The sequence below is a fragment of the Mus caroli genome, unplaced genomic scaffold (assembly GCF_978045245.1).
Source record: "Mus caroli unplaced genomic scaffold, Mus_caroli_1 scaffold_7, whole genome shotgun sequence".
In the NCBI taxonomy this organism is placed as follows: Eukaryota; Metazoa; Chordata; class Mammalia; order Rodentia; family Muridae; genus Mus; species Mus caroli.
Window position 1 is genome coordinate 30,110,876 of NW_028227262.1, and position 12,386 is coordinate 30,123,261.

At 40.7% G+C, this 12,386-nt stretch overlaps 1 protein-coding gene across 4 annotated transcripts in view; it reads left to right on the forward strand.

Annotated features, from left to right (window-relative positions):
• Ankrd30a (ankyrin repeat domain 30A) overlaps positions 1–12,386 on the forward strand; it is a 64,382-nt gene that overhangs the window by 33,374 nt on the left and 18,622 nt on the right. For all 4 annotated transcript variants that reach the window (XM_085840088.1, XM_085840089.1, XM_085840090.1 and 1 more), the window contains 8 exons: positions 82–223; positions 1,747–1,960; positions 3,970–4,153; positions 4,804–4,941; positions 6,254–7,210; positions 8,186–8,338; positions 11,733–11,803; positions 12,147–12,240. In XM_085840088.1, coding sequence (XP_085696214.1) covers positions 82–223; positions 1,747–1,960; positions 3,970–4,153; positions 4,804–4,941; positions 6,254–7,210; positions 8,186–8,338; positions 11,733–11,803; positions 12,147–12,240 — 1,953 coding nt within the window. The remainder of the gene's footprint in view (positions 1–81; positions 224–1,746; positions 1,961–3,969; positions 4,154–4,803; positions 4,942–6,253; positions 7,211–8,185; positions 8,339–11,732; positions 11,804–12,146; positions 12,241–12,386) is intronic.

Consider the following 12,386-nt stretch of genomic DNA (forward strand, 5'->3'; position numbering starts at 1 on the left):
CTTGTATAAACAGAAAGCTCGTATCTTACATGTACAGTGTAAGCATCAGGGAGCAGGTTTAAAATCGTGTTTCTTTTACAGGACAGCGGGCAGACAGCTGCTGTGGACAACCTTGACGACTTCACTGAGTCATCTGAAACAGCCTCTGAGGACCATGAGCTCCAGGGCCCTGATTCCGAGAGCATTTTGTGTGCCATCGAGCATCTCAGACTGGAGTGTAAAGGTATGGCCACTGGGTAAATGGAAGGCCTTGTTATGTATGGTGATGTATGCCACTTAGCTCAGCATTGCCCCTCAACCCTGGATGTGTGACAGTACTGTTCCTGTACTGAGGAGTGTTTCGAGAGAGAAGTACTCATTAGATAACATAGTATGTGTTACTGCTCAATAGTATTGCTGCTCAATATGTACTCTCAGCCAAAGCTGCAGTCCCTCTCATGGGACTGACACATCCAGTGTTTTTGTTCAGCTTGCTTTTCTGTGTTTCAGTTGTCTTAGATGTTGCAGTAGAATGTTTTGTTTTATACAGTTTCAGCAAGATATATTTATATAGAGAGGGTAATTTGATTCGTTTCAGCATATGTATTAAACACATATTTAATTACCATAGTCAGCCTAGTTAACAGATCTATTGAAGAAGCCCCCATTTCTCCCACACTCTCTGTTTAAAAACTGACAGATTGTTCTCCAGCATGTCCCTGTTCTGTCTTCCGGACCATGAGATAGGAGAGATCCAGTGTGTGTGTGTGTGTGTGTGTGTGTGTGTGTGTGTGTGTGTGTGTGTGTTCTCAGAATCACTGATTATCAGTATTTTAAATCTTAGCTATTCTGACAGCTGCACAGTATGCAGCATATCATGCTGGTCTTCATGTCCATTACCCTACTAATTAACGTCAAGCCTTTTCCGAGTATTTCTTTTCCATTACTGTGTCTTTGATGAACTTCTTTCTTGATCTGTGTCCATTATCTTGTAAATTGTATTTGTCCAGCCTGACTAAGCAGAATAGACATATTCTTTCTTATAGGAGTGGTGGATGAGATTTCATCTAATCTTTCCAGATAGTTTATCCTTGTTTAATGTAGTTTCTTGCTGCTCGTGTCCTGTTCAGTTCCTTGCTGAGTACTCCAGGCCCTCTACAGACCTGCAGGGTCTTTATCTTTATGGCTGGCTCCTCTCTGGTCTGTCCTGTGATCTCAAGCTGTCTTTGATTATCAGACTCTGAACTCATTCACCTCAACTCAGCAAGTCTAGGGAGCTCTACTTCAGCTCTTTATCCGTGAGTGGTAAGAGAGTCAGGTCTGGGATGTTCATAAATTTCATTTGTCTATTAAGGATCATTGTCGTAAGAATTATTTAAGATATTTTATCAGTCTTCGTTTGTGTTGTTTCAAGTGGGAACATGGCTCCACAATTGTTACCTCATCCTGGCTAAAAGCAGATTGAAATGGAGGCTCATTAAATGCTTTTTGTTTTTCTGTTTTAAATCTAGCATGGAATGTTTGACTGAGTTTAGTTTAACATGAAGATCTCTAGTTCTATCCAGTTTTATAAGAACAACCCCATTGTGTATAAATTACACATTTTTTAAAAGCTGAACCAGGGCAAGGGTCACCTGTGTTATTCGCAGAGCCTAGTGTAATGTGTTCCTCATTGTCGGCGCTTAGTGTAAGTGAGTAAACACAAGCATGCAGGCTTTTTCTAATATGCACACTCATTTTATCTGTCTCTTATTTTTCCTCATTCAGATACTGTTAGTCTATTGAAAATCCGGGACGCTGTTTATTCATATAAACGATTAATAGAACTTAAAAGAAGCCACTGTGAACTACTTACAGGAAAACTGAAAAGAATGGAAAACAAATATAAGGGATTACAGAAGGAAATGTCAGAGACGGAAGAGGTGAAGTCACGGTTGGAACATGAAAAGGTCGGATGGGAACAGGAGCTCTGCAGGCTGAGGTGTGCTGTCTCTGTCTTTATTTATTTATTACTGTTTAATGTTCTGTTACACTCACTCATATGCGGGCGTATACATCTTGGCAAGTGTGTGGAAGTCAGGTACTAACGGGAGTGTTGATCTCCTTTCGCCATGTGGGTCCTAGAGATCCAGCTGAAGTAGTCTGGCCTGATCAGGTGCCGTTAGCCTCTGACGCAGGTCCCCAGCCATGATAGCGCAGCTCTGAAAGCCTGTTAGAGCCTTTTCAGCAGCCTGTTCTGCAGATAGTGAGATAATCATGCGGTAGGCTACATCGCTTGATTTACATAGGTTGAACCATCCTTAGATCTCTGGGATGAAGCAAACTTAATCATGGTGGATGATTTTTTGATGTGTTTTTAATTTGATTGGCATATCTTACTGGGGATTTTTGAACCTGTGTCCGTCAGGTAGACTGATGGATGCATTTCCTTCGTTGGTGTTTCTTTGTCGGATTGAGCTGTCAGTGCAGTGCCAGCTTCATAAAGAGAATTTCCTTTTTAAAAAAATTACTTAATTTATCTTCCTTTTCTTTGTTATAGAATTGGTTTTAGTTCTTTAAAGCTGTGACAGAGTTCTGCGGAGGATTCTTCTGGACCTAGGTCTTATTCTTGTTTTGGTTTCATTGCTTGCGGGGGATCTGTTTACATTTTTAAATCTCTTTATGACTTAATGTTGGTATGTCACATACATTATGAAATTCATCAGTTTCTTTCAGATTTTCCAGCTGATGGAATAAAGATTTTGAAAGTATATCCTTATTACCCTACGGATAGAAAAAAAATACCCATTTTTGTTTCTAATTTTATTAATTTGGATAGTCTTGTTTAACTTGGCTAAAGCTTTGGTGTGTGTGTTTATGGAATTAGAAGGTGCTGTCTCAAGATGTAATGCTTTAGGGAGGCCTGAAATATTTCATAAAGATAAAAATCTTACTTCTGATATACAGTGTAATCTTTATTTTTTATTTTTTTAAAGATTTATTTATTTATTTATTATAAGTACACTATAGCTGTCTTCAGACTCATTAGAAGAAGGCATCAGATCTCATTACAGATGGTTATGAGCCACCACGTGGTTGCTGGGATTTGAACTCAGGTCCTCTGGAAGAATAGTCAACGAGAACTCTTGACCACTGAGCCATCTCTCCAGTTCCCCAGTCTAATCTTTATAACTAATACCTTTTAAACAATTAAGTTTAAATTGCCTGTTTTGATTGAGAAGTAAATATAATTGTGTAAAGATATAATTTCCTTTTTAAAAAAATTTATGGGCTGGTGAGATGGCTCAGTGGGTAAGAGCACCCGACTGCTCTTCCAAAGGTCCGGAGTTCAAATCCCAGCAACCACATGGTGGCTCACAACCATCTGTAACGAGATCTGACTCTGTCTTCTGGAGTGTCTGAAGACAGCTACAGTGTACTTACATATAATAAATAAATAAAATCCTTAAAAAAAAAAAAAGATTCCAAACTTTAAAAAAAAAAAAAATTTACTCCATGAGTTTGGAAGTTTTGTCCACATGTATGTCTGTGTACTACATGTGTGCAGTGCCTGCAGAGGCCAGAGAGGGGCATCGGATCCTTTAGAACTGTTGCTATAGATGGTTGTGAACTGCCATGTGGATGCTCTGAACTGGGCTGGAATCCTAGAAGAAGAGCAGCCAGTGCTCTAACCACTGAGAAATCTCTCCCTTCAAAAGATAATTTTCAACTTGTAACTTTACTGAATGAGTTCAAAATTCCTTTTTAATAACATTTACCAGACTTCTAAAAACTTGCTAATTAAAGCTTTTATTCATCCTTATTATCATCAAGAGCATATGGGCTTTAGAAGAGATTTAAGTAAACTCATGAATCATAAAGCAGAGAAAATTACTTAACAACAGAGAAGTTTTATTAGGACAGTCCATCACCATGTTGAGGTCCAGGTCACAACGTGATCTCTGTTTTCTATAAACAAGTTAATTTTAAGGTGAGCACGTTTAACTTCAGATTTGCACTGAAACAAGAGGAAGAGAAGAGGAGGAGCGCAGACCAGCTTTCCGAGAAAACCGTGGAGCAGCTTAGAAGGAAAGGTGAGCAGTGTCAGAGCGAGGTGGAAGCCAGGCAGCAGCTTGAAGCCTCTCTCAGAACCCTGGAGATGGAGCTGAAGACGGTGAAAAGCCATCTCAACCAGGTATGCTGATCCCTGGTAAAAGTGTCTCTCCTACCTTCATTTGTTGTATCTTAATGCCACTTTAATTATATAAGTGTATTCACACACATACATACACATACATATATCTCCACGAGCCACTTGAGATATGTCCTTTTCCTTATTATGCAAACATCATGAGCTTCATCACTAGTTGGTGTGATTGGGTGGGACTGCCAGGGTGTATACAGCCCATTGTGGACCAATGGCGCCTAGTGCCGAGAGTAAATCTTAACTAGAGAGCTGAAGTTATTTATTGTGAGTCTCGGAAACAGATGGGTACTACATACATCTCAGAGTGAAGTAACGGAAGGTGAGTTTAATCCTGAAAATAAAGTTAGTTTAGCACTCTTACACATGAAAGCTGACTTTCAAACTGTTAAAACTAGTTAAATGTTTGTAATAAACTCTAGTTTACAATATACTTTCCACCTGTAGGAAGTGGATTTGCTTTTTAAGCAATTAAACTATAATATACAGTACAAACTTGAGTGTTTTGTGTGGGCTCCTCATGTTTTCATTGGCTGTCTCCAGTTTGTTTTTGTTGTTCTAGCCCTAAGTAAGCTTTTAGGTACCGTGTCCACAGCAGGCACAGAGGTCTGAGACTGAAAACTTCATCACTGTATCTCTAGGTCTTAGAGGAACGAAATGAGACTCAGAGGCAGCTCTCCCGAGAACAGAATGCCAGAATGTTACAAGATGGGATTCTTGCAAGTCACCTCTGCAAGCAAAAGGAGATAGAAATGACGCAGAAGAAAATGACTTCTGAGGTATTTTCTGTAGTTTTCAAAAGATTTGTGTATTTACATATTTTCAGAACCAGCCTTATGGACCACAGAAAACACAGAGGATTTCTGAACCATATGTGTACATACATAATAAACCTGTTTCAGGAGGTTTCCTGCCGTCTGAAGTAACGTAAAGAAATGAGTGCTTTTGTGAAGGAGCAGTAGCTGCAGCTTCAAGGGACTGGGGAATTCTGCAGCTTGTCTTTGTTTTTTTTTTGTTTTTTTTTTGTTTTTTTTAGGAGAGAACAATCATCTCCTGTCTTCTTTTTTTTTTTTTTTTTAACATTTATTTATTTATTTATTTTATGTATGTGAGTACACTGTTGCTCTTTTCAGACACACCAGAAGAGGGCACTGGATCCCATTACTGAGAGTTGTGAGCCACCATGTGGTTGCTGGGAATTGAACTCAGGACCTCTGGAAGAGCAGTCAGTGTACTTAACCGCTGAGCCATGTCTCCAGCCCAGCTTGTTATATTTTGAATCTTTCCTTTTTACAGTGGTAGTGACAATAATTCACTCACATGTGCAGACATACTTTCTTGTTTAGTGCTTATTTTTAGCATTTATCAATAAATGTGATTTCAATGACTAAAAATAGTGTTAGAAAAGTCTTTCTGGATAAAAAGAACTAAAAGCTTTGGGAAATTTCTTCTGTGTAAATGAAAGAACTAAGGGTCTTATTATAGACTGATTGTTATCAGTGTAAACCTGATTGTGTGTTCATATTTGTTTGTGGGCACATGTGTGCATGTGTGTAGGGGTTAATGGTAGGTGTCTTTTTGGTCTCTCTGCACTTCACATATTGATGCAGGGGCTCTCTCTGAACCTACTTGGCTGGTCCACTGAGCCAGCTTGCCTGGGGGATCTCCCATCCTGGCGTCCCATGTGCTGGGGTTGTAGGTGGGCTGGTCTGTGCCCCAACACTTACACAGGTGCTGGGGGCCATCCTGTGGTCCTCACTTGCATGAAGCCAGCTCCTGATGTGAAATGTGAACAGATTTAATAATCGTGGACTTGGGACCTGAAGCCTGTTGTAATTCAGAGAACGGCTTTTCTAGTGCTAAGTTTCTTACGAAGTATTTCTCTCTTAATTTCATAAAGTCATTGTCCTCTATTACATTTATGAACTTTTAGGAATTATACTACTGTAAGCTCAGAAATTAGTTTATTTTTTCTAGTGGTTATATGTGTCTCAGTGCTGAGTTCGAAGAACTTTACATGCTGTTCTTGAATTCTATATGAAATTTTGACATTTCATATACTGCTAGCTAAATGTCTCTTTCCTTTCTTAGGTTTCTGTTAGTCATGAAAAAGAAAAAGATCTATTGCATAAAAACCAGAGGCTGCAAGATGAAGTTGCCGTGTTACGACTGGAAATGGACACAATAAAAAGCCATAACCAGGAGAAGGAAAAGCGGTACCTTGAGGATATTAAGATTGCAAATGAGAAGAATGACAACCTTCAAAGGATGGTCAAGCTGAATGAAGAAACATTTACAAAAACCATATTTCAGTATAGTGGACAGCTTAATAGTCTTAAAGCTGAGAACACAATGCTGAGTTCTAAGCTGGACAACGAAAAACAAAATAAGGAGAGACTGGAAACAGACGTTGAGTCGTTCCGATCTAGGCTGGCTTCTGCTCTGCATGATCACACTGAAATTCAGACAGCAAAAAGAGACCTAGAAATTGCTTTCCAGAGAGCAAGAGATGAGTGGTTTCGTGTGAAAGACAAGATGAATTTCGATATGTCTAACCTCCGAGAGAACAATGAGGTTCTCTCCCAACAGCTTTCTAAAACTGAAAGGAAGTTGAATAGCCTAGAAATCGAGTTTCATCACACGAAAGATGAGCTTCGAGAGAAGACGCTGGCGTTAAAGCACACGCAGAGAGACCTGAGCCAGACCCAGTGCCAGATGAAGGAGGTGGAGCACATGTTTCAGGACGAGCAAGGCAAAGTGAGCAAGTTCATGGGGAAGCAGGAGTCCATAGAGGAGAGGCTGGCCCAGCTGCAGAGCGAGAACACGCTGCTCCGGCAGCAGCTGGACGACGCTGCCAACAAGGCCGAGAGCAAAGACAAGACCATAGTCAACATCCAAGACCAGTTCCAGGATGTGCTAGCCAGGTTCCAAGCCGAGAGTCAGCGGCACAGCCTGAGGCTAGAAGACAGAAACCAGGAGTTAGTCAGTGAGTGCAGTCATCTAAGAGAAAGACTGTGTCAGTACGAGAACGAGAAAGCCGAAAGAGAGGTGAGTATCAGCAAAGAGAAGTATAATTTAACCTTCCGTTCCTTTCTATCTCACGGGTATGGGTGTGCGCCTGCCTGTACGTCTGTGCACTGTGTGCATGCAGAATGGTTGCAGAGGCCAGGCGATGGCATCAGGTCCCTTGGAATGGGAGGTCATGAACCTGGTCATGAACCGAAGTGTGGGTGCTAGGAGTCGAACCAGGTTCTCTGGAAAAGCAGTCATTGCTCTTAACCACTAAGCCATCTCTCCAACCCCAAGAAAGATAAACATTTTTAAAACACCCCAAAGGGAAATTCAAAATACGGTTTGTTAATACTAAGAATTAAGTCTAGCTAAATATATATATAAAAAAAATCTAGTGGCTCTGCCCAAAGCTGGGCAGAATCCTTTGGTGCTTGACCAAAGGACGGTAACTGAAGACCAAGCAAAGAAACACAAGGACCTCATGATCTCCCTTAAAATAACGGATCTTAATAAGCTAATTTCTTAAAAGCCCCAAAGTACAATAGTGGTTCTTGGAGCTGGGGGTGAGATGAGGAGGGAGGTGTGATGGGAGATGTGGGTCAGTGGGTCCGTGGGTCAGTTACAGTGAAGAATAGGAAGCATGGAGCTACTGAACAATAACATACCCTGTATTTCAACTAGAAGAAATGACTTCACCGATCAGTGTTTGAAGCCATAACTGTGTCTAACTTGATTTAAGCACTAGGCAATGTATACATGTATCAAGACAGTATGTATACTATGTACAATTTTATGTTTTTACATATCAGTTAAGAAAATGAAATTTTTAAATATGAGTAAATTAAAAATAAAATACGTAAAAAAGTTTCATAAGGTAGCATCCATCCCTGCCAGCCCCACTGACACACACTACTGTGTGCAGTGATATTCCTCAGAGCATGTGGAAGAAATAAATAGTATTAGTAGATGTTGTAATATGTTTTATAAAATTAGTAACAAATGTCTTACCAGGTAGTTGTGAGGCAACTCCAGCAAGAATTGGCCGATACCCTAAAAAAGCAGTCGATGTCAGAGGCTTCACTGGAAGTCTCCTCCCGCTACCGCAGCAATTTAGAAGAAGAGGCGCGAGACTTAAAGAAGAAATTAGGTCAGCTCAGAAGTCAGGTATGTATGAATTTGATATGCCGGCTGCTCAGGATGATGTCAGCAGACAGCCTTCGTCTAGATTTTCATGTAATCCGCCATTACCTTTATGATGAACTTATTTCTTAAACTCCACTTTGATTTTACCATTTTTTTCTTTGATTTAAAAAAAATGTATTTGCTTCTTGTGAGGGAACAGGCTTAAGCATGCCTCCTCGTTCCAGTGGAGGGCAGAGGACAGCTTGTGGGGTCTGTCCTCATCTGCCATCACATGATCTAGAGGTCTGAAAGGTCTGGTCTAAAGGTAAAGGTAAGGTCTAATGTCATCATTAGACACAGACACCTTCCACCTCCACAGCCATCTCACTGGTCCCATCTTTTTCTTATAATTTCGTCTTTCTTTAATATATTTATCCTTGTACAAATTGAGAGCTATATATCGTTCCTCAGAGATTTTTCTATTCCAATTGAGATAAAGTAGGTTAAACTCAGATTCTGTTTATGGAAAGTCCCAGAAAATCTGCCTACTTTTTACCCCCACTTTTATGAGTGGATACAGTAGCTTTGAAACTTATTTAATGCACTTCAAGATAACTTGTACAGAAAGGCCATATATGATGTTTAAAAATGCAGATGTTAGCCAGGCGTGGTAGCACACCTGTAATGTCAGCTATTTGGAGGACTGAGTTTGAGGCTGGCCTGAAAAAAACAAAAAAAAAGAAAAAGAAAGAGACTGAGGAGTGTGTTCAGGTGCAGGACTCGCCTCGATCATTGAGTCCTTATGCTCAATCCCTTGGGCCAGAAATAAACCAAAAGCAAATGTTTTAGGATAATTTAAAACCTGTCTCCAAAGCTAGGCATTACTTTGATTTAGAAATAAAATTGTATGGAAATATTCAGATCATATATAGTATTCATATCTAAAACAAAATGAAAGCAGTGTCTGGAGTCTACCATCTGTTTTGTGTTTTTGGTTTAGAATCTCTGTAGCTCCAAACTGGTCTAAAAGTAACGGCATGAAGCAGGCTGTCCTGCAGCTTGCAGCCATCCTCCTGCCTCCTCCTTCAAGTGCTGGGCTTATAAGCAGGTCCCAGTATGCGTGGCTTGCAAAGTGCAGCAACAGTATTGAGTTACCATTAACGTAGAATGCACAGCTCACACTGAGGTAAAAAATTCTCGTCGCATTGTATTTACAGATACATAGCCGTCAGCACAGTCCTAAGAGCCTTGTCAGCGTAGTGAATAAACCCTGCGCCTCTCAGTTGTCACCTTTGTCCCTTTGCCTTTCCCAGACCTACTTAATCCTCTTTACGTCTGTATATAATTTCTTTTTCCTGAGCATTTTATATCATACAATATTTACTCCTTTTGAACGGCTCTGTTCCCAGCACATTGCTGTCAGGCCTTGGTATCTCCCTTTAGCTTCCTGTTGCTGTACCAGGCTGTGGCGGGTGTTAGGCTGCTTACTCCGTGGCTGTTAGCGCTGCCTGTGCACTGTCATTTGCAGGGCACTTCACTGTGCTGCAGTTCCCCACCGTGGGTTTTACCGCCTCAGTTACCTAGGCCCCGGCTTTGCTCATGCCATGTTTTTAGTCTTCTTGGTTTTTATTCATTTTTACCTCGTTTATCCAGAACTGACCCACAGTTAACATTTTCATGAAGCATTCCCTAAATATACGTCACTCTTAACATCCTGATTTTTCCATTTCTCTTAAATGGTTTTTGCTTCTTTGGGTGTTATTTGTATGAGAAGAAATCTTACCCTTGAATAAGTTGAAAATGTTTTTGCTTAATAGTCATTAGAATAGAATTAGGTACTTCATACCACTACTTCCTTTGAGACCTTAAGTTGATTAAACTATTTTTTTTTTTGAGATATGTATCCTCAGATCGCTTCAAACTGTAATATAGCTGAGGATGGCTTTGAACATCTGACCCTCCTGCCTCTGTCTCCCAGATGGTACAGTTATAGACAAGTCCCATTATGCCTGGTTTATGCCTGGCTGAGGCTCAAACCCAGGGCTTCATGTATACCAGCAAGTACTTCACCAACTGAATTTGACACCTCCCTGTAATAAGGCTCTTACTCTAAATGTACCGTAAGGACTTGCATGTGGAAACGGAAAGCACATAATCTGACAGAGGAGAAATGTTCTGCCAAACATTTTTTTTTTCCGCCATGAGAAAAAAGTCACTGCGTTTGCCTTCTTTCATTCTGTGGCCAGGGTCGGGATCTGTAAGTCTGTAGGAGGTGCCAGCTGTGAGGCTCTGTCTGCAGCTTTTCTGATCTTCCTATGCAAAGCCTTCATGGACCATTAGGGGCCAGGCTAAAGCAACCCATCACACTTTTGGGAGTGTATTGCTTTAAGGACCTCAGTCCAGCCTCTGGTTGTCTTGCATTCACTGCTGACACCAGGAAACACGGTTTACTGCACTGTGTGATCCTCGCCAGCTGTGGTATGGAGAAAAAAGAAGCTAAAAACTGAGCCCGTGGACAAAGTGACTGGTGGCCAGAGAGATTTCTGGGAGCTTCAGGGGGTCCTAGGGACATAGTATGGGCTCCAGTCTTCCTGTTTCCTGCCATACTCAGCTAGATAAGCCAGTACAGTTTGCATAACGGATCTTGTCTATGGTTGCCATAGCACCTACCTAACATCTCACTCACTGGATGCTTCAAGTACTTTATATTCTAATGAATCATCTCAGTAGTCTATTGGCGTGGGTAGGAGCATGTCCCTTTCACAGATGAAGACACTAAGATACACAAAGTTTATTCGCTTAGAATCTATCTATCTAGCAACTGGAGGAGATGGGGTTTGAACCCAGTCATTCTGGCTTCCTTGTGGATATACCTCCACTGAAGCTATTTCATAAGGCAGCCAACTATCATTAAAATGTTACATTCATCATAACTGGTAGATCTATGATCAGCTGTCATTAGAATATTATGTTCATAACTGGCAAAGCTATGACAATTTATAGATATATAGGTAGATAACACATATGCATAAGAAATTTTAAAATCACACCCGAGAGGCAGGGGTGGGGGGGAGAAATTCTCTTCCTTGGTTTCACCAGTGTAGCTGTTTTGCATGTCTGGTTACTTACAGTTAAGACTTCCCTGCTCTGCTGGCTGAGCTGAGCCAAGCACTGGTAGACAATGATTTACAAGTGGGACTGTCAATCACAGCAGATGTCAGTAAACTTCTGTAAAGGGCTGGGTAATACTTTAGCTTTTGAGAGCCTAAGACCCCTTTTGCAACAACTCAGTAAAATTTGCCTTCCCTCCAGAGATGTGCACATGAACAGCACAGATCACAGGTATCCCTGTGTTCCTAGAAAATCGTAGCACAGAACAAAGTGTGCAGATTTAGAATAGCTCGTTTGTAAAGGTTTGTTTTATTCTTCATTCCAGTTGCAGGAGGCGCGGGATCAACACAGAGAGGCTGTACAACATGCTGAGAAGATGGAAGACCACCTACAAAAGTACAGTTTACACAGTGTGACTCCAGTGTTTAGGAAGCAAATAAGTAATATATTGTGGCTACTGTGCCAGTTATGATAGCAGTACCTCTGAAGCCAGGACACCGCTTCACCTCTAAGTTTCAGAAGTACATACCTTTAAAACAGGATGCAGTTAGGGGTTCAGCCTTTGCATGCAGATGTGGGCTCAATTCCTAACCCACAAAACATAGCTAGAGAAATAATAGTTATCAAATCATCTACTTTTCAGACTTTTAAGAATTTATTAAGTAACTGTTGATTTTCAAATTTTGTGATATTTTAAAAATTGCTTTATAAATATAATTCTTTTAAAATATAATTTTAGGCTTGAACTTGAAAAATCCAAGTTCGAAATTACAATTAAAAAGCAATCAGAGGAAATTGATCAACTTCAGGAAAACCTGTCAAGGGTGAATTTGGTAAGTGGTCCTCTTCCTAGAGTCTTCCCTGCTGAGAGGGAGGGTCTCTGCTCTGAGAGAACACAGCAGACAGTCCTCTGTTGTAGTACTACAGATGGACCTCAGTTCTCAGCAGTGGTGCTGTGGGAATGCACACAGTGGGCAGT